Here is a 22,599-nt window from a genome sequence, read left to right on the forward strand (position 1 = left end):
CATCATACATGATGTTTGCAAAAAAACAGTTAGAATTTCCCAGCTATAAACAGTTTCTGTCTCTTTCCTGAAGGTACTGTGATGAAAAAAAAAATACAACTTGCCATGTAACAAAGTTACGACGTTGTTACGTGAAGTTACATAACGTACTTGTCGTCTAATTATAATTAGTCTCACTATTTCACTATCCAAGTCTCTATTGGAAATTAGAGATGAAATTATAGATATTCATTTTAATTTCATTTGTCTAGAACTTTCAACAATGGACATTGTCCCAAAGCAGCTTTTACATTGATAAAGAGGTTGTAAAGTTGGAATGCACAAGTTTAATGCCTATAAGTTCCTTATAAGTTGGTGACTGTGGCAAGTAAAAGCTCCCTGAGATAGTATGAGGAAGAATCCTTAAGAGAAACCAGACTCAAAAGGGTACCCATCCTCATCTAGGTGGCACTGAGAGTCCATTTATTAAATATAAGAAATGTATTACAAGGAAAACATTCATCTATTGTGACTCAAAATATAGGTGGGACTGCTATCAAAAACACCTGAACACCTGAACCAAAATCAGCATTAGCTTTTTCGCTCCCGACGTACATCAGTGAGCCATGGCCGCATATGACCCTATCACCGGTTCACCACTGTTCCTTCTGTGGACCATTTTTTGATATATACTGACCACTGCAGACCGGGAAACAACCTACAAGAGCTGCAGTTTTGGAGATGCCCAGTCAGAGCTATCACAATTTGGCCCTTGCCAAACTCACTCAAATCCTTATGCTTGCCCATTTTTCCTGATTCTGATACATCAAATTTGAGGAGAAAATGTTTACTTGCTGGCTAATATACACAACCCACTAGCAGGTGACATGGTTAAGAGAAAATCAGTGTTATTCACGTCACCTGTCATTATGTTATGCCTAATCAGTGTATGTGCTGTATAAAGATTTTGCTGTGTACATTTGAAAGCACGTGTATTCTGAGTGTTCACTCACAGTCTGGAAGCCCTCGAACAGATCGGTTGGATCGAGCAGGCTCCGGTCTTGGCGAGCTTTTTGCAGTGCCGGCACCATGACCTGACTCCACAGTGCTGTGTGTACTCGCACCAGGTCCTGGATGTTACTGAACAGCTTGGCTGGTTCCACCTCATTAAGGAGGCCGAAGTCCTGCAGGTTTAGCAGGCCACACTGGAAGAGCTGCACCGCAGAGCACAAACACAATTTCAGAAGGCAGATGAACAAGAAACAACAACGCTGATTTAAATTAAATAAGCTACTTAGATATGAATATCAACGTCTGATTGAAACCATACACCATTGGTAAAAGCATAGAAGTAAACCTGGACCTACATCAGTTATAACCCTCAGCCTCTTGATGTAGGTTGCTTCAGTATTCAACAGTTCCCATATCGCCTCCTGCTGGTGGAACTGTCGCCTGCTCAGAATCTGCAAAACATCGCCTTTATTAGATCCCATATTCGATTAACTAGAACAATCCTAATAATAATGTGTATGGGTTACCTCTGGATTCTCCAGTAGCTTCTGCCAGCTGTCCTCTAGTGTCAGGTCAGGCTCCACTTCCTCCTCTTCCCAAGAGTCCTGATGAAAGGAGAGTTGTGGATGCATCTTGGGAACACCATGATACTGGTACATCTGTAGTCTATTGTTGAGCTGCTCCACACGGTCCACCTCCTAGTACACACACACATACACACACACAGGGTCAGACATTAAAAAAAAACAACCAAAATTAATTATGATACAATGCTAAGAAAATTATCTAAACACCTTGACTGTGTGGTCTTCTGTTCATGAATCAACAAAAGCACAACTGCCCTGCATTTAAAGGCTCGAGTTCTTACAAAAATGAGTTGGTGCTTTCAGACAATAGAGAGCAGAAACAAACGTGAGGTCATTCCTCTTTCTTGTCACTCTGGGTGGAAAGAGATTAAGAAAGCAAGCCAAATGTGACAGCTGAGTGACAGTTATTGGCCCCTCCTGCCACACATCTGCTACACGACTGGCCCCCCGAGGGACAAGACAGAGGGTGGAAAAAATGAACCGACACCTAGTAACCTTGCTCGTTTCGTTTAAGCATCTGCTCGGTTCATTTCGGTGGTCTCTGACATATTGGAACTTATAGCCTAGCTTTACTGGAAATTAAGCTGGTTCCCGTTGTGCATCCATGTGGAACAAAGGGAACAGGGGTTCCTCACCTTGGAGGAGAAGAAGAAACCGCTAAAGCGACTCGCACTGCGGTTCTTGTGTTTGTCGTAACCAGAGGAGGTGATGGTCGGAAGAGAACCGCCGAGCTGAGCCAGGGAGTCTGGAGACGGGATGTTGGCATCACCCAGGAATTCGGTCATGTTCTTCCGCCGACGTGCTTGACTCTGACCCTGTTGCAAGAGACGAAAGAGACACATGAAGTGAGCAATTTGAATATTTTTTTTTTTTTTTCCGGCAATAGACAGTTTCTAATTGAGGGGGATTTCCAATGTTTTTACAGATGATACGGAAATGACCTCACTAAAGATATCAGGTGGTTTTCACGGAAGACAGTTCTGAGAGGGGGGTGATGGTGATGGTTTAGAGGGTTGGTAAGTAATGCTGAGAAAAAGGAGGGGCTACAAAATGAATGGTGAATTTATAAATAGAATGTACGAGGAAGGAGAAAATAAATGAGCTACGCAGTAGAAGCAAGAGCTACAAATTAAATAGCAATGCAGAGGTGCCTTTTAGACAATTACATCAACAGCAGAAGGATGTCATAAAACACCATCCTGGCCAGCCGCACAATAAGCTAGGACATACTGTCATTTCCTCATTAATTCATCTTCGGGGATGAGGTTAGATTCCTTAAACAAACTCGAAATAGCCTTCCATTGTACCTCTCGGCATTGTTCTTGTCCCAGAGAGCTCGGTCACGCGTCACACACACGTCCAGTAGCAATCTTCTATAAGAGGCCCAGTGAGCTGGACAAACACTCTTTGCGGTTACTCGCTGTCGGCGAGCCGCAAACTTCCGCAGCGGCCGCAAAAAACAAAGCTAATGACCTCCAGTTCGAAAGCTTGTGAAATTCCACACGGCCCTGAGTGATGTCCCCTACTAATAAACATTCCGAGTCGCACTCTGGCATTTTTGGGCTGGAAACTGGCGGAAATGAAAAACAATGATACCCTCTGAATGGAATGGTGTTGTTAGCAGTGTGTGACATGTTAATGCATACTTTCCGATTTCATTGCAGCAGATTATTAACTTATGACTCAGAAGCAATAACAAACGTTTCAAATAGATCTCGGGGGGCAGAGCAGAAAGATTGCTATTGATATTAAACCCCATTAGAATACAGGTAGGGGTGTGTGTGTGTGTGTGTGTGTGTGTGTGTGTGTGTGTGTGTGTGTGTGTGTGTACGCCACAGTGAATCTCTCTAATCCTTATTATTTCAGCCTTGTTTGAAATGTGCTGTTGTGTAAAGTCAGTCAGGACTTGGATGGAAAAACAGCGCTGATGGAGAATACAAGTGTCCTGCTAGAATTTTATACTATATTTAGAGCGCTTACAACAGGGCACCAGGGCACTGAAGGCAGACACCGATAAGGCTTTGATGAGGGGATTTCTGCAGAATCTGGGCCAAGAGGACGAGGACAGGAACACAGATGGCAGGAAGTGTCACGACTTCAAGGAGAAAGAAAAGGAAGGTCTGCTGGGGGCCGATGTAACAGGCCAACCCCTGCACGGTGGAAGGGTTATGCTGCTACTAGTTTACAACAGATTTGCACCAAAAAAGACAGAATCGTGTTTCATAGGACTGGAGTAAAAAAAAAAAAGGAAACCAACAACTGCTTAGGATCAAACATGGAAGGACCGAGATGTAAAAATCAAGGAAAGACATTTTCCAGACCTAAAAATGTTGCAAATCTCCGTCCTGAACCTGCAACACTTCAACACTTTTTTTACACGTCTACCGGGGATCTGAAAAGCGTAACAGGATTCTCAGAGAGACCAAGCTTTACTTACCGTGGAAGAAAGCGGCATGTCAAAAGGATTGAAGACCATTGTAATCCTTCAAATGGCTTCACAGAGTTCGGCCCATAACAGAGCCAGCTGTTGCTCCCTCTATCACTATATATCTCTCTCTCAACCCTCTCTCTCAACCCCCTTGCTTGTACTCCTCCGCATTAACTCCTACATGTGCACTGTGACACCACAGCAGCTGCAAGGACAGCAGTTCAAGTCGCAGCCAAGAAAAAATAAATGCTCTACAGATCTCAAACGCAGTCGCTCCTTCGTCCTTTTTGTCTCAGACCGAGTTTTTTAGGGGTCGCTATTGGAAAAACAACACATCTTGGTCCTGGACGTCCTTGTTGTCCGGTAGCAATTGAGAATGCTTGGCTGCATTACTAGGGAGGACTGTGTTGCGTCATGGCAACAAGGAGGATCTTGTCCTATTTGGTGTGAGCAGGAAGAAAGAGGTGCGGCTTGTGGCAGCCAGAACACTAATCTGCATATGCACACACACCCGCAGGACAGCCTGCTGTGCCTCAACAAAACATTTGGGCGCCACAGAGGTGCCAACTGTTTGTTTGGAGGCACGCCTTTTGTCTAAATTTTGCCCTTGGATGAATCCTTCTCCCAACTGATTTGGCATTCATTTCAAATTGGAGAGCAGCTGTGAACATTCTTAAAACTGTGTTAAAAAAAGAGTTGTTTTTTTCTTCCCTCCGCACAAAAAGAAAATGTACACATTTAATGAGTTGGGAACTTACTATTGCATTATGAACTGGTATAATGGTTTAATAATTCTCAGTTATGTTGTACAGCAAGCAGTCAGTCATGAAGGGCTTTTCCAAATCTCAGTGCCTCTCAGACAGAGGGGAAATGACCTCTGAAGTATACGAGGGGAAATCCCAAACTACGACACGTGCTGCCTTGAGATATGTGAATTGTTAAATAAACATTGTTAAAATACGTTATCTACTCAAGCTCATTGAGCCGGATCCATACACTCAGCCACTGCGAGAACTTCCGACATTTCCAAACCTATAGTCCCAAAGCCGACCCGTGCCTTGTTTGCCAGAGCCCTAACCTCCATGCTCACTCACCTAGTTTAAGATTAAAGACATTCTGACCTCTAAGGCTTATCTTGACAGCTCTGGGAACTGCAACGGGAGTGTAAAAGACCCACATCTCCTACATCTCAGGAATTTCACATCTGCCGTGCCGTTTAATAACTAAATAACAAAATACTTAATCATCGGCAAAATTCTCGGAATTAACAATATTTCAAAAATCCGAAAACTTTTCGACGCAATACCTTTTTCGAGAAGGCGGCACGTGTTGCTCTGCTCGTTTGAGTCACTTTGGGGAAGATAAGAATAGCCCTTGATCAGTCTTTGATCAATTATAAGGAAACCTGTAAGGTAATAAAATCAATCCTCCCTGATAACCACCCCCACACGGAAAATACCCAGAATTAAAACGGTGGAAAAACAAGTCTCCAGTTTCACTTGGTAGCCTCTGGATGACTAGCCTTGACTGTCAACAACAACCAGGTTTCAGGGCCAGTCAGAGTAATACCACCATTAGTCAAATGCCCAGGTAAAACAAAGAGCTATTGAGAATACAGCATTGCAGATTAATCAGTGATCAACTACGGTGACATCCTGGAGGAATCTTATCGGCATAGACAGATAAGCCTGTATGTCCCACAGAGGGCCCTGAACATATCCACAAGCTCCGTCTTTCCATTACGTTGGCATTCTACTTCCATTACAAACTTCCTGTTATTGAGCATCCCTTTCGCATATGCACACAGCTGCTCAATAAGCAATTCCTCAAACAAGCGGAATGGTCGGAAACCAAATATCACACTGGACCTAGAATAAAACTAGTTTCCGTTATATGACGAGACACACACAAAATTCAAAAACAAGTGACAAAGCAGTACAGACACTGCAAAATAATTAAAACGATATACTTTAATAACTTACCTCGCATTGTGTAGAGGGTTGCTGTGGATCGGGCAAGTTCTCAGGAACCATGTGGAGCAGGTCCCAACTTCGCCAGGAAGTCAGGCGACCAAAACGCACCATTAAAAAACGCACCAGGTCCCAAACAAGCAGGCACCTCACAAGCCCCAAATGCAACACAACGACGATGCAAAAAAGGGGTAAAGTGTAAAAGCTAACGAAAACTCAGCATTTCGGGCCTGACTAAGAAATTGCATAAATAACCAGACTCTGAAGATCGTCTAACTGCTCTGACTCCAAGAGTGACACTGATGCTACAGAGCTTAGAGATCACAGAGTACCTCCCACCTGTACCCACTCTCAACACTTTATCTTACACACACACACACACACACACACATTTACATACAGTTATAACGTCCTCAGAGCGCTCACACAGCAAATGCTGAGCACCCCCCCTCCTCTCCCCTCCCGGGACTGAAGAACAGCAGACCATGCATAATTGCTTATCAAAAGAAAAAGGCACGTAAAAACAGCTAATGACGTGCAGACTCTCTACCCGGGGAATTCTTCCACAGGAGTCTCTTTCAGAGTCGGAATCTGACCGGCGCAAACGTGGGACTGAAAGTCAGAATAATAAAAACCTAAATAATGACCAGCTGTTGGCACCTAAATGAAATGTTTTGATTTTCCATAATTGTATTGGAATATACACTATTCAAAACTCTGACTTCAAAAGGGAATTCATAGTAATTCTAATAGCAGATTATGTTTAGTTACAATTAGACTAAAGTATACAGTACAAAGGTAGATCAAAAACATAACTTAAGATAAACCTTTTTTTTTTAAAAAGCTCTTATCAGAACAATAACGATGACAGGAGATCTGCGTCTTCCCAGTTGCGTATTCTTGCTTGTCCCTATTGTCTCTTAACACAGAGGCGCTGACAATGTGAAAGTAATTGCATGATAATCGGGTTGGACTCTGTGCAAATCAAAGCATCAAACGCCTCTGAGCACTGGGGGGGAAACGGGCTGCTAAGGGCTGCACAGAATCGCTGCGCTTTGCAAGGAATCAAGCTGTGCAAAGTGAGACGTACCATTTCTTAAATTCCTTTCATCCCAAAGTCACCACAAAGTTTAATTGGGCAAATGAGAAAAAAAAATCTAAATAATCAAAAACCATGCTTATAAGAAAAATTGTAAAGTTATAAAGTAGTTAAAAAAACAACAACTGTAATCTAATGGGTAAGAAGACTACGGCTATGATTCTGCACATACGTTCATTTAATCACAATGCCTTGTACGTTGGACCTAATCTAGAGCTAAGAGCAAATAGATAAAAAAATAAATAAATTAAAAAACGTGTTAAAGTTTGACAAGGAAAAAAACACCTTATTGACATAGTGGGGTTTTAAGTATTGTCCATCACAAGAAAGTCTTTCTAAAAAAAATGTCTTATGACAAGCCATTTCTTTCCAGAAATGTTTAAAAAAAAAAAAAAAAAAAAAAAAAAGATTTATATATATTTATATATATATAAAAAAAAAATGCTACAATGTACAGGAACTAACATCACTAAATGTAAGTACAAATTTATATTAAAAAAGAAAAAATTCTAAAAAATAAATTAAAATATTGTATACCACTTTACTTTCTGTAAATCCAATGATACAGTTAGAAATAAACCTCATTCTGATTGGGAAACTGCTCCAGAACGAGCTATCATGTACAAATAATGTTTGTTATTCCTTGCAGAACAGAATGCGGTCATATTTTATTCCATTTTTAAAGCTGTAAACCTTTCAGACGGTTCTGTTGTTAAGAAATAAAAGCTTATACAAATACAAAATCGGCTCTGATACATGCCTGACAGCACGATATCTCCTCCCCCACATGCTGCGTTAATGTCGCTGCAGCATCCTGCGTTTTCCAAACAGCCCACTTTATTAAATTAGGAAACCTACTATCTTCCACAATCCCATTCTTTTTCTTAGTTGAGCCAAAATGGAAACATAAGTTTGAATAATGGCTGTGATTACAGACACTACAGAAAAAAGAAAGGATAAGGTACCCTTGAAGGCACAGTGATCAGATTTATTTTTGGCTCAATAACCTGAGGAGTTCCATGTCCAGATATTAGAGACTATTGGTCGTAATGTCGGTGATGAATTGCTTCCCTTTGCCCAGCGTCATGTGCTCTAATCGCCTCTTGATCCCATCCGCCGCGGCCCTGTGTGACGCACGTATCTCTGCATCAAACAAGTAGACGGTCCAGGCCTGAGGCTAACTCATACAACGCATTCTCAATCTGATTGGTCAGTAAGTGTGGATACATTTTATGTAATAGCAGCTCTGGCTTTGAGAAAAATCACCGGTTTACTAAGGCTCTCGCACATAATTAAATAGCCGAGGGTCCAGATGTGGAAACGTCCCAAATGCAGGCACAGATAATGTTCAGACAGGCCTTAAAACAAGGTCCACTCAGGACCAGGATCAAAGAACACATCGGACATGAACAGGAGTTTCACCAAAACCCACTCTTGTGAGACATTTGTCCTTTAAATGTCCAGGAAATCGGGAAAACATCAAAAAGGCAGCGGTAAAGGTCATCGTGACAGACACGGGAAATCAGAGCTCACAGAGGAGTTTCTGGGTCATTAGCGCCCCTGGTGCGCCATAGGGTGGAGGGTTTGTTCTAAAAGTCAGGCTTTGGTGAGGGGTCAGGGCGCTGTAGGGAAGACACCATGCGTGGATCAAATGCTGTCATACTATAACGAGAGTCAGAGAAAGGAGGAACCGTGGCTGCATTTCTGACAATGCCTAATGCAAAAAAAAAAAAAAAGTGCTACAAATATAAAAATGAAGCACGCGGTCAATTTCACAGGCCCTGAACTTGCCTTCAAGATCAAAAACCGGTCTCTGTTAGATATGGCAGGATGTCAAACTCCATTTCCTTGTATTTGGGGAAGTCCAAAATCCAAAGCCCCAGCATTTCACAATTTATTGTGATTGTGCAAATTGTGCAAAAACTAATTACAACAGGACAGTTACTCTGTCTAACTGCGAAATATAATGACTGCACCTCCCTGAGATGCATTTATATTATTTCTGGTACAGGTTTGGGTACTTGGCAGGAAACGTCATACAGCAATCCTCATTTTGGTTTTGAGGACCTTTGCGCAAAATGCGCTTTTTCAGTTTTGAATCAAATCTAAATATCAAACGTAAATGTTATTTTTTTTATCCATACTTCTTAAAAGTACCTCCCTTTCCTTTCTGCATCAACTCCTATTCCACCATATAGACAAATGTTATACACGAGTTATATACAATACTGCAACAATACAAACAATATACTTTATATTCTCTTCGTGAATAGAGACACTTAAAGAACATAATTTGCATACAGTGGTAGAATTATATTCAGAATAGCACCAAGGAACAATCAGAAATCTTTTCCAGGAAAACAAAAAAAAAAAACACAGGGGAGGAGGAAGGTGCAGTGTTAGAGATTGGCACGAACTACAGTAATGCAAATGCTATGTTTTGGAGTTAGGCAAATGTGCAAATGCAAACCCAAGTGCAGCCTAAGGCACAGCATGGAGGCGAAAGTAATTATCCAAATCACTTATCTTCACTGTTTCAATTTTGTAAAGGAAGGGAGGTCAGTTTCAGGGCAAAAGCAGCAAAGTTGAAATCAGGACAATGTTCCCAAACGCTCAGTGCTAGCTCTACAGCGTGCGCTTGTGGTCAAATAGGTGGCCGCACTTTTCACTGAAATGACTGTTTAACCACTAATATCCAGTCTTGTGGGGTTTCTTTTGTTTATCTTCAAAGCCTGGAGGGTAAAATTATTTTTTTTTGTGGTTCTCCATAAAGAAATTAGTTTCGCTTTGCCTAAATATTGTTCTTTTTGTGGCATGAAAGCCACTTCTCGGAAATGAGGATCGAATATGTGCAGGCCTGTCTTGTTATGTTTCTATCATAGCTCTCTGCCTAGCTTAACAATAAAACCTAAAACAAACAGGCTTAAGTGTTGCAGAAAGAATAAAGTGTTATACACACTTGATGCTCTCGCCTGTAGATTTGAAGCCAACAGACAAACTTGCCTAGAACAGAAATTCCTTTTTACTGACTAGTACAAAGGTATTAATAAAATACTTTAGTGGTCCTGATGGTAGCCACTTCCCAGTTTAAAAAACTCAACAGCCCCACAGCCAGGGTTGGGCAAATATACATCAAAATGCATTTTCAAATACCTTAAGTGTATCAAAATAAACTACAAAATACAGCAACCACACCATCAAAATAAACTACTGTATTTTTGTATTATAAAAATACTAAAAAATACTTTTACAAGGGAGCATGTCATGTCTTCTCAAACCTTCCATCTATTGGTGTATCGGACCTGTTCCCTCACCATTACACCGAATCAGTTAATTAAGTAAACTATGTTTGATGGCAACAGCTTTTCTCTAGCAGAGTCACACAATAAATATCACATCTGCAACCAGTTAACAGATCAAATATTTACATACATAATCCCTGTGATCCACCCCTCTCTGTTAATTCATTTGTGTGTGTGTGTGTGTGTGTGTGTGTGTGTGTGTGTGTGTGTGTGTGTGTGTGTGTATATATATATATATATATATATATATATATATATATATATATATATATATATATATATATATATATATATATATATATATATTTATCTTTTTTTAAATATACCTTATAGTTAGACTATACTTTTAATATACTTTTATACTTATTTTTACTAGTTTACATGTTGGGCAGTCGTGAAAAAGTATTTTACTACATGTCGTACTCTGTATGAATTTGTATGTGACAAACAAAAGTTAAATTTGATTACATCTCCAAGATGACGGTTAGTTTTAAAGTAACCAACAGTTTACTGTTTAACAGTTTGCAAATGACTCAGAATTGTACCCTAATTTAGTTGCTTGGTGTTTGGTAATGAAGGGCTACTTTGCATCAGCAACACCGACTCCATGACAAACAAGTCAATCATAAGAAGACGAACTGATGGCACCTGTATTCAAAGCAACTCCTTACCTTCACCACCTTTTTCCATATGGATCAATTTTCTGTTCTGATCTCAACAAGTCTGGGCAAATTACACCGATCAGTCATTGTATTTAAAAAAAAAAAAAAAAAGTATAAAAAAAAAATACAAAACACTAAAGTATTTTGCTACAAAATATGAATCCATTTTCATCAACCCTTTTAAATACAAATGACAAAAATTCTATTTCATATTTGAAATCTTATATCATAAATACTGCCCATCACAGCTATTTTCCAATTGGAGATTCAATCTGCCACAAAAGCGCTCGAAAGGTCAGGTAGCAGTGCTAACATCATTACATTAATATTAATCTGGTTCAAACAAAGGACTCTGTCATGTCACTATAACTAAGAAAGAGCTAAAGAAATCCAAGCTTGTCGATATCGAGTGCTAAACGCAAAAAACCCCCCACAAAAGTCAAAGATAGTGATTCAGATCAATACCTAACTAGCTGTTAATTGAAAGACCTTACTGCTAAACAAATGATCAGAAGGATTGCAACATTTCGCCCACCAGTAACAAACGGCAGAAAAATATTTGTAAGGACTATAGATCTACCCCTCTTTCTCATACATTGGTGACACAATTTGAAGGCACTTCCTGTTTAAAGAGAAAAATGGCGGGAACAGTGGCTTCTCATCTGAGATGATGAAATAATAGTTAAAAACCAGACAGGAAGTAAGAAGCTGTTGATCGTGGGAAGGCTGGGTACGCAGGAAACGAACGCATTCAAAATAATTCTTTGGCGTCTGTACAGATTTCAAAACAAATACATGCACATTTAATGCGAGTACTACTGACCAGTATATCCACACTCTCTTGGCGGGTAAGGGAGCCATGTTCGATCTTGTCAAGGGAGGAATTGAGGATGTAGGGACTTCCCCCAACTGAAATCTTCATATTGGGCATTGTGAGAGACTCCTTCACTTCCTTCTCCACCTTCAGCTCATCACCAGGACGAGCTGCAACATGCAGGCCCATACCAACACGTACACAGACCGAGAGAGAAAAAAGAGAGGAAGAAAGAGAGAAAGCATGAAACAAAACAAGTTCACTGAGTAGGAAATAGTCAATAACATCATTGAATGAGTAATACTTTTACATCAGTGAGTAATAATAATGACGGTTTTAGAATTGTCTACGTATACAGAACTGTACAAATCTCAGACCCCCAACTACTCACTGCCTTTCTGATTAATACATGATTATACCAAGGAGAATCTGGATCAAAGATTTCCGAAACATTTCACTAAAACATGCTACTCAGCGTGAGTGTTGGTGCATACTAGATGATTAAGAAGACCACACTGGTTACGTGGGGTTTGTAGAGACGTGCCTTGTACAAATTAAGTTCTCTGGTGCCAGGAGGATTGCGGGAATGGGAGTGTTTTCAACTTAAATTCGAAATCTATGCCATGACTGGCCTGAATTCAACAAATTATAAATTTTTCATACTGGCCAAGAGAAATTGAGATCTGGTTGGAAACACAACTGAGACGATTATCATCTTCCCTGATCCGAGTTTAAACCTTACCTTTGACTTTGATGTAGTGTCCTCCAAAAGGGTATGCCTCAAAGCTGAGTGACAGGGGGGTGTTGGACTGGTCTAGGAACAACTCGACCCGGGACAACTCGATCCCCTTACGCTCAAACACGGGCCCCAGCACCTCTCTACATGTACAGATTGCATGTACCCAATCGTTATAACAAAATAGGCATAGAAAAATGTATGCACTATATTAAAACAATCTATACATTCTATAAAAGTTCTAGACTATATGATGACATAATTAGAGGTCGACCGATTCATCGGTTTTGCAGATTAAGCACCAATAGTTGATTGCAGGAACTATCAGCTATTTGCAAAAATCCACATCGATAGTTTTTCAGGCTTCCGGACAGTTCTCACTACAAGAGCGGCCTCTAGCCATGTGCTGTTAGTTTTTTCACGTGAGACGGTATGCTGCACGGAGAGAGTGATATTTATTATTTATAGAATAATCAATTAATTCATATATTCAGATTATTTTCATGATTTACTCTTTTACATGGAGTGTTATTTTTCTTGTCTTTTTTAAACAGTATCCATTTTTAAAACTACCGTTTGATTAATCAATTACTGGCAATTAACGATCCAACCTAGCTATTGGTATATGTAAAATCTATCAGTCGACCTCTAGACATCATACCAGATGCCACCGGTTGCGAACAAATAATTATAATGAAAAAGCTTCCTGAAGTACTCAGGAATAACACGTTTTTCCTCTACAGAAGATGATAAATCCATGTAAATATTGTGATGCTACGTTTGAAACTTTCCAGCCTGACTCACCTCAGTGTCTTCTTTTTCAGGGCGGGAACGATCTCGGTGTCGACGTCGAAGTTCAGGTCGAATTTGAGAGTAAAGCACTCCTTTGTGGGGTCCTGCAGGGGGCGACAATGCCAGTGCAACAGGTGAATCATTGCAGGTGCAGTTAGACATAGGAACAAGCTGTAGTGCTGTTATTATCCGAGTTCGAGTTGATAATTAAAGAGCTGGAGATAACTCAAGAGACGTCGGTTCATTTCCTGTCTTCTGATAATGAGCTCAGCAGACATGAGAGGGAAAATATGGTGGCTTTATTTTAGTCTAAGTCATCGGCGGATGCTTTTGCAATATAAGTATTTAAACCGGAGAGAGCTGGACACACTGTCTGTTGTAAACAAACGATGACGAAGCACAGCAGGCAAACTGTGATTATAGGAACCAGTTTCCTAAACCTGGAAAAGCTCAAGACTCAAGTTTTAAATGATGAATCAACCACTTACAATAGGCAAAACTGAGTCACTAACATCTAATGTTAATACTCTCCAGTTCTATTACAGCAGTGTTTCAAAAACAGAAACATAAAACAAGTTAATGATTTGGTTCTTTTTTAAGATCGCACTGAACACATTTTAAGAATTTTTGAAAGTCCTGCTAGAAAAGCTTAGTGAGTTACACCTCATTTGCTAGCTAAAGAATGTGTTTTGAAAGTCTGCAAAACAAGACAAATGCATGCCAACTTTCTGGAATTCAGGCAAATATTTAGACATTTTTGGCATTTTGGCAGACAGCTTTATACAAAGCGACTTATTTTATACTGCTGAGAACTCGAGGGTCAACAGTGGCAACCTGGTGGTGCTGGGATTTGAACTCATGAACTTTCAACCAATTAAGTCCAACGTCTTAACCACTGAGCTACCCCTTTTCCCTCCATTTAGAAAGGAATGAAAGGATGGATAGATAAAAAAGATAAAAAGAAAAGCTACAAACAAATTAAAAGAAAAAAATAATACCAGTAAGAAAGGATGAGAAAAGAAAATGGAAGAGACTAGAAAAATCCAAAGGAATTGAAAAAAAGGTAAAAACAAAGAAAATGAAAGCGAAGGATGAGAAAGGCAGAACTGTATACAGAAAAATGTAGAAGGGAAAGAAAACAAAAAGCAAAATGAAGGCAAAAGGGAAAAGATGATGAAAAGAAAGAAAGGTAGAAATTAATTAAAAGGTGAAAAGCAACAGAATGTAGAAGGAAAAAGATAAGAAGTAAAAAGCAAGGAAGGAAATTAAGAGGAATGAATGGAAAAGAACGGAATGAAAGACAGGTGAAAGCTTTGGAAATATTGTGAAATTGAATGATTGCCTGCAATACCCATAGTGCCCAGCAGGAGGACACAAGGCACTTACATCAGTATAACGTCTCCGGGCCTTCTTCCTTATCTTCATCGGTCCCACCTTACGCTCCCTACAACACACAAACACACACTTGAAACAATCTAACCATTTAAAATAAATAAATAAAACACAAATGGAGTGTATAAACAGTTTATTAAGCTTTTTAATGCATTCAATTAAAATCATTCGAAAGTCATTTCCAGGAAGATGATGGACGAATGTAACCCGGATGTCTCGGTATGTTCTCCTAATTGATGGCATACTAACCCTTTCTCTGTGCCGCTTTCCTCCTCCTCATCCAGGTCAGAAGGAGGGCTGGTGCGTGGGGGGCAGGAGCGAGTAGACACATTCCGGCCCAGGATGGAACCTGTACAAACACACGCCAGCTTGTCTTAGTGTGCGCGCGTGTGTGTGTGTGTGTGTGCAAAGACAGATTTGCTGTTTTGCTAAGTACCAGTGAAGAGCATTCGTAGTTGGAATGAACTTTGCTGAGCATAATCTAATTTCCTGCTTACAGATGGAGCTCATCATCATGGCATCGTTTAAACTTCTATTCAAACAGCATAAGATGAGCAGATATTTACTGGAAATTGTGTAAATACGTAATATTTCAAAAGATCGCTGCCTCGCTATTTTTACTTTATAGTAATCAAATAGTCATCCTCTACAGACTGCTATATTTCAGCTGGCTGCTTGTTTGAATTATTCTAAATGTGTGTGTGTGTGTGTGTGTGTGTGTGTGTGTGTGTGTGTGTGCGCTCAGTCCTACTTTGAGGCTGCAGGTCGAAGCGAGGGTGACGGTCAAAGTGCATGGTGTGGGTCTCGTCAAAGTGGCAGCGGGAGTCGCATGACTCGCACAGGTGAAGAGGACTCTTGTTGTTCAGATCCTGACACTCGGGGTGATGGCACACCTGCACACACACAAACACACACAGATTTCTTTAGAAAATTCTACATGTGCAATAAAATAGATTAGCAAGCCACAAGCGTTGGTGCTTTCCAGGCCTTGGTTTTAAAGGCCTAGACACCTAATAAGCGACCGCTTTGCTGTTACGCAATACCGTACAGTAAGACGGTTAGCTAGACTAAGTAAGTTTAAATGGAAAATAAAAACTCTATTTCTAAAGAGATAGGTTTTTGAAGCAGACCATTATTTTACCTAAAATTGATGATGTCCCACGTAAACAATGGTATTCAAGTCTAGCTGGGCAATACAAGGCAAAGTACAATTTTAAGTAGAGGGACAGTTGATTGCTGGAAATATTGGCAAAGAGTTGCACTATAGAAGATCCGCAGTCATTATACTGTACGAGAGCGGCCTCTAGAGGAGAATCTCTGACATGCTGTACTTAAATCATGTTGGTTCACAGTTCATTAACTAAACTTAACAAATACAATAAAGCCTTACCATTTTACATAAATCCAAACAGACATGCTTAACATGACCATCTTTAAATGTCTTCACAAAGCCCAGTGCATTGAAATGACATTTATTTTTTATAAGTATCTATTTTAAAAACTATTAGTTGATTAATTATTTATCGGCAAGTACGATCAACCTAGCTCTCGGTAAAATCCACTATCGGTTGACCCTCTAGTTTTTATCACTCACAAAGCAATAGAGTTGGGCTGTTTACATGTTTAACCCTTAAAAGGTACATCAGACATTTTTTTTTTACATTTAAATAACATACTGTTCTTGAAAACCGCAGTGTTGTGTACAATGCTCGGTAGTGCAGTAGTATCAACGTTGCTGCCACCAGTGGCCTCACTTAGTATTACATCCTTTGTAGGAACAGATCACGTAAAAATCTAGTCAAACATAAAAATTCATTTTGATAATTTTTCATAATCGCAATTATCGATTGTTCACCGTCAGCAGCCTTATACAGCAAATTCATTGCATTTTTGCCAGTGAGTGGTTTTGCCCAGGTTTAAACTCTCCATAGTTTCCTACTACAGTCCTTCCTGCTTCCTATACAGAACTGACCATTTATATCCCCTCTTCAAGATCTGACCTCCTGCAAAAAAAGCAAAAAAAAAAAGAAACAAACAAAAAAAAAAAACAGAAGCACCCGAAATTCATAATACACTGATACCTCTGAGAACGGCTCAGCTGGCATGACTACACACTGGGCATCGCTCTTTCTGTCATTTACCACATAAGCCTGAGGGCTGAACAGTGTGATGATTCACATTTTCTGACTGGAGAAATCGTGTAAAAACATGAACAGCATGTCAATGCGTTTAATTTCAAGAATTCTTGTTTTCATATTGACGATACCACACATTTTCAATCGTATTAGAGGATTCAGCACACAGACTATAGTGTACTGTACGCATTTCAGTGCAAGACTGCCACTCCTCAAATTACCCTTCAGCACACCATTGCTCAACCTGCTCAAATCCTTACTGAATATCTAGTAGGGACAAGCAGCTGCACCTAGACATGCCCCATTCGATCTTCTCTCACAAACATCTGTACACATGTTCTTACCCTTCACGCAAATGAGCAGCTATGAGGTAATCTGCAGATTTTGCGTGCAGGCATTTTGTCTTTTTAAAGACGACTCAACTGAACTCTATGTTCTACAGGGATTTGCAAACAATAAATTTATCATTTGTCCACCAACCAGTAGCTGTAAACACCATCCCAGATGTCTACTCCAACACAAACCAGACGCCTCCCGAAACCCCAAAGACACCACTGCGACGCCACACTCTATTAAAAAAAAGCTTTGATTGATACCCAACTCAGGGATCTCGACAAAAAAAGACTTCCAAAAATGGTTTAATCCGAGGAACTAATCATCAGTTTGGCTCAGACAAACCCACCTGACACGGTGGTGAAGATTATCTCTAAATCTTCCACTCTTTTCTCTAACCCCGACTTCACATCCAAAGAGACATGGTTCCAAACTTGTTTTAAATGGGTTCCAAGTAAAAAAAAAAAAAGCCTTGATGTCAGTACTAGGTGTGTCCAGAGCGGTGTGAGCACCTGTAATAAAAGGTTTAGTTGCTTGACTGTGCACTCGTTGCAGCTTGTCTCCATAACTCATGCAAGTACATGCAAGACGATATAAAATTCGGTTTTATTAAAAGTGCAGAATTTTCAGCTTCGGCTTAACTGAATAAAGAAACGCTTGAAATTGTATTTCATATCCTCGTTTCCTGTGTACACAGGTTGGGGCGGCACACAACTGCAAGGTGGACTTGTGCTCCCACAATTTCAGAAGCCAAAAACATTGGCAATGATGAACGATTAGGAAAAAATGGAGCAAAGGCATCCACATTCCAAACTGAAGTCAAAGCTTTTTAATACAGGCTTTAAGAACAGATATTCAATAGGGCTGTACAGACAGCAGATGACATGACTTAGATAACTGGTGCACAATATCAGCTCACTCTGTTGAATAAGAGGAGGAGAGGAAGTGAGTGGGAGAAAGACACAAGGCCGTTCGGATTAAATTATGATTGTGTTAAAAATTGTTCTTGGGAAAGAAGTAGGATTTTTTTTTATTTCCTGACTTCTCTCCATTTATGGTTCTTACTCACAAATGACAGATTATTTCAACCGCTACTAAAAATACACGATATGGACACCTGATCATGAGACTCGAAATATAGTACACATTTGCTGTTATAATAACCGCCACTCTTCTTGGAAGCTGTTCCACTAGATTTTGGACCATGTTCGTGGAGATCTTTGACTAGACCTGTGTTTACGTCGGGGTGCCATTAAGGTTCCAATTCAACCCAAAGGTGTTTAATAGGGTTGAGGTCAAAGCTCTAAATCAGTCCACTCAAGATCTTCCACTCTAACTCATATAAAACATATGTTTATTGAGCTGGAACAAGTTTGAGTCTCCAAGTTCAAGAGAAAATTTAATGCTACAGCAATCGAAGATGTTCTATACAATTGTATGCCTCCTATTTTGTGGTAAGAGTTTGGTGAAGAACCACATATATACAGTCAAGGATATGTGCAGGTCTTCCACACCAAACCTACCAAACTTTCTGGTGCAGGCTTAGTGCACAGGGTTTTCGCCGTGCTGGAACATGTATGGGCCGTTTAGCTCCAGTGAAGAGACACTGTAATGCAACAGAAAGCCATACCGGGGAATTGGCAACCGATCTAAATGTCAAAGAGTGGAACTAGGTATTTTGTTTTGTTATAAATTTTGTTCAGAAGTAACCAGGCTTGAAGATGGTAGTGTCTGAAATCCAAGGAAAAGATAAAGACTCACTGAAGACATGAGCTTGTTAGTTAACAGATATGCAGTGTGTATGAATAAGGTGATGGGCTTCTTAGCTAGCAAAAAAATGTAATAACCCCATAGAACACTAGTGCCATCATTAACTAGCATATGAGGGGGCATTCCAGAAGAGGCGAAACATCTCCATCTTTATTACATACATGCTGTGTTGCATCTCTTTGGTCACTGAAATTCCGTGCATAAAAAGACAAGACTCGGACAGCTGTGAACACACATCCGTCATGTTAGCTCCTCCGCTGGGACGGCTTTCAATCAGAGCCACGTGGCTGCCCATATGGACTGTTTTCTGTCCGAGCCTGAGGTCTCCGATTACATGACGTGCATGTCTGAAAAGCAGCTGCCACCACAATGTTTGCTTTGAACTCTCTGCTGGCTTGGAGCAGAGAGAGATAATGCTGTACTTTTGATCTAAATGGACAGGTTGTACAGCACAGATGCATTTAAGCGGAGACAGATGAAAGCGTCGGTCTGGTCGACAGATTAAATATGCGGGATCAAATGCGGCCTGTAAGCTCATCCTCACAACCTGTTCAGCACTCCTCGTCATTATTACTGTTATATAACCAGCTTCGGCATGAACGTGAACAGCTGTGTATCTAACATGTCCTGAAGTCTTTTAGTCCTCCTGCACCACTCTGAAATGCCAAGCAAATTCTAGCTGGAAAGTCAAATTTCAAATGTGTATTAATACATATATTCCACAGAAGTTCATTCCTGTAATTACTTGCCTCATAGCAGCTATATACAGATGTTCCTTCACTAGGTCTTTCGGATGATAAGACTAAAAGAACGCAGCTTATATCACAGAGAAACCAGAAAGTTTATACTTAAATAATTTTAGCGAACGGAGGAAAATTGTTACAAAAAACAAACAAACAAAAAAAACCCACCAGGCTTGAAAATTCTCCAACTATATATTTGTATATTTATTCTCTATTGAGTCAAACTCTTTATTAAATGTGTACTTATTCTATCGTCATTATCTCAGGTACCAACTCTGAAGACGTGTCTTGCACAATCGGCTAATCTTACTTTCGAAAAACTTGACCTATGCTCTTTTTCCATCTTTGTTTTTCCTATGGTCACTTTTGGATTGAAAGAGGCAGATGTAGCGGACAGGGGTGTATGGTGACGGATGATCCGATGTGGCGACCCCTAATGGGAGAAGCCGAAAAAAAGAAGACGACGACTTTCTCATATTAACAGTATTGTTATATTATTATTAATATTTTTGAATGCATGCATCGTGTGTTAACTAAAACTCTATTGCAAAAAAACAATGCTGACACTGCAGAATCTTTCCAGAAATTATCATTCAACCAATAAAACAATTTTTATAAAAAATAAGAACCAAACAAATAAGTCCCAACAAACGAGGTGTTACTGTAGAAACGACAGCACATTAGAAGCATGGGAACCCAGAAGACATGAATTACAGCCAATGGCACTGTTGCCAGTGCTGCCGTTATACACACTAAATCAGCAGTGCTCGATTGTCCAGTATGTCAAAGAAAACACAGCTGATATAACAGTTATGCAAATGAAAAAGTAGTTTGGGAACTGGAAATATATCGTTATTAAGAGATTTGTATTTTTCACCTTTTGTTAGGACTCATTTGATGTTTATAATGTAGGTGATTTCGTTTTTTAAAAAAAGTAAAGCTCAGCAGAAAAGCAAACAATACGAGATGAGTATCAATATTGGCTGATGCTCAAGATTTCAATATCAATATAAAAAAAATGTATTGTGGAATGTATACTGTGCTCTAGCGACTACTAATATCACATAGGTCCTCTCATGCAGGTTGTGAAGCAAAGCCTGAGACGTCAATCTAGCTACAATCCACTTCTCAATCCACAGATTCCAAAGATTCCATATTCAGGCATGAAGAAATGTTTGGAAAACGAAGAAAGATTGTTTTAATCATATCGCGTTTTCAGTTATAAATGACTACGCTACACAACTGACACACACACACACACATGCACGCATGCGCACACACACACACACACAAAAATAATGTAAAAGTAGAAATTAAGCTCCAAAGAAACCATTCTGGTTCCGGTTTTCTTTTGTAAAACCTGAACTGATTTCTGACTCTAGTACACATTTAATGATCCCTTAAATGCCTTGGGCTTATAAACTGGGACGACTTCTAACTAAAGCATGGAATAGTTGGAGCATGTGTGCGAGACAGACGGCTGTAAATGATTCACTGGAGCAAAAACGTCAGCTTTCCTGAAAAAACGTGTGTGATGCAGACTGGATACTCATACACTCTCTCCCACACACACAAAAACACACCCAAACACTTAAGAATCGGATCACACCGGTTAATGATAAAAACGGATTCGTCACGCCACACAAACAAAAGATGTAAACATTATAAACTAAATCCTACCACACGCCAACACCACGGCCAGCCTGTTATGGCACAACACTGAAACGCACATGATTTGCTGTTTTTTTTTCCTTCTTCCTTCTTCTTTTTTATTTACCGTATTCACTGAAGGATCAAGTGTTCACACTCCACCAAAGCATTTCCAAAATTATTTCCATTTCATAGACACTATAAAGGCAAAAGTTTGCAGATTCCTGACTTGAATTTCCCATTCCACGTTCAGTCTACATTCATACATAAACTCCACTCTTCTGGGAAAATTTTTCACTCGTTTTTAAAGTGCGCTTGTGGAGATTTGTGCTCGATCAACCACAAGGGTGTTAGAGTTAGGTACTGATGTAGGATGAGGAGGCCTGGGGTGCAGTCAGCGTTCCAATTAATCTCAAGGTTGTATGGGATTGTAGAGGTTTTCAGCACTCTATAGCAGTCCACTCAAGATCTTCCAATCCAATCCGTGTAAACTATACGTACATGGATCTGGTTTTGTGTACAGGGGTATTGTCATGCTGGAACAGGTTCGGGTCTTCTATTTCAAGTAAAGAGAAAATTTTATGCTACCTTATCCAGTGACGTCCTATACAACAGTGTGCCTCCAACTTAGTGGTAAGAACCACTTTTACCTGGAAAAGTCAGGTGTCCCTGATGTCCCTTTTTATGTTCGATTCCTACTCTTTAATTGCGTTTCATGTATCGAAGCTTCGAAGGGGAACAAATGAACTACATAAAGTAAAAAAATTATAATAAAAAAAAGTTTATGATGACGCCAGAATCTCACAAAAAGGTTTCACTGCATGAATTATACATCTTTAAGTAAACCAGAGAAGGATTTCATTTACTTTACAATCCTAGGGGCTCGGTGGCAGCGTGGCAGGAGGTTCATGTCTGGTCTATTAAAAAAGAAAGAAAAAAAAAAAAAAAGACAAAGAAGGCAGCGGCAACGTCTGCATCCTATTAACTTTCTTCTCCACAATTTGTTTCGCATTCACTCATTACGTGAACCTAAATACAGAGGCCTTTTAATGACGAGTCTTCAGATGCAAGCTGTGGGTCGGTGCGGTTTGGCGAATGTTAAGGGGAGACATGAAAGCGTTTAACATGTTAATGAGCTCATTCACATAGACAAGCAAAAAACGGTGTTGAACACGGACTCTTGCACTGGTCTTCAA

At 39.9% G+C, this 22,599-nt stretch overlaps 1 protein-coding gene across 9 annotated transcripts in view; it reads right to left on the bottom strand.

Annotated features, from left to right (window-relative positions):
• The window catches only part of plekhg5b (pleckstrin homology domain containing, family G (with RhoGef domain) member 5b), a 63,009-nt gene that overhangs the window by 5,727 nt on the left and 34,683 nt on the right, over nt 1-22,599 (bottom strand). For 3 of the 9 annotated variants that reach the window (XM_046869434.1, XM_046869436.1, XM_046869437.1), the window contains 10 exons: nt 15,524-15,665; nt 15,022-15,121; nt 14,767-14,824; nt 13,393-13,484; nt 12,595-12,731; nt 11,862-12,043; nt 2,213-2,392; nt 1,518-1,688; nt 1,347-1,442; nt 993-1,193 (listed from right to left, as the gene is read on the bottom strand). In XM_046869434.1, the coding sequence (XP_046725390.1) occupies nt 993-1,193; nt 1,347-1,442; nt 1,518-1,688; nt 2,213-2,392; nt 11,862-12,043; nt 12,595-12,731; nt 13,393-13,484; nt 14,767-14,824; nt 15,022-15,121; nt 15,524-15,665 (1,359 nt within the window). Of the gene's footprint in view, nt 1-992; nt 1,194-1,346; nt 1,443-1,517; nt 1,689-2,212; nt 2,393-11,861; nt 12,044-12,594; nt 12,732-13,392; nt 13,485-14,766; nt 14,825-15,021; nt 15,122-15,523; nt 15,666-17,387; nt 17,439-17,589; nt 17,689-22,599 lie in introns of those variants that run through there. The other 6 variants (XM_046869435.1, XM_046869439.1, XM_046869438.1 and 3 more) reach the window with 5 other exon arrangements.

Source organism: Silurus meridionalis, chromosome 16, assembly GCF_014805685.1.
Source record: "Silurus meridionalis isolate SWU-2019-XX chromosome 16, ASM1480568v1, whole genome shotgun sequence".
NCBI lineage: Eukaryota > Metazoa > Chordata > Actinopteri > Siluriformes > Siluridae > Silurus > Silurus meridionalis.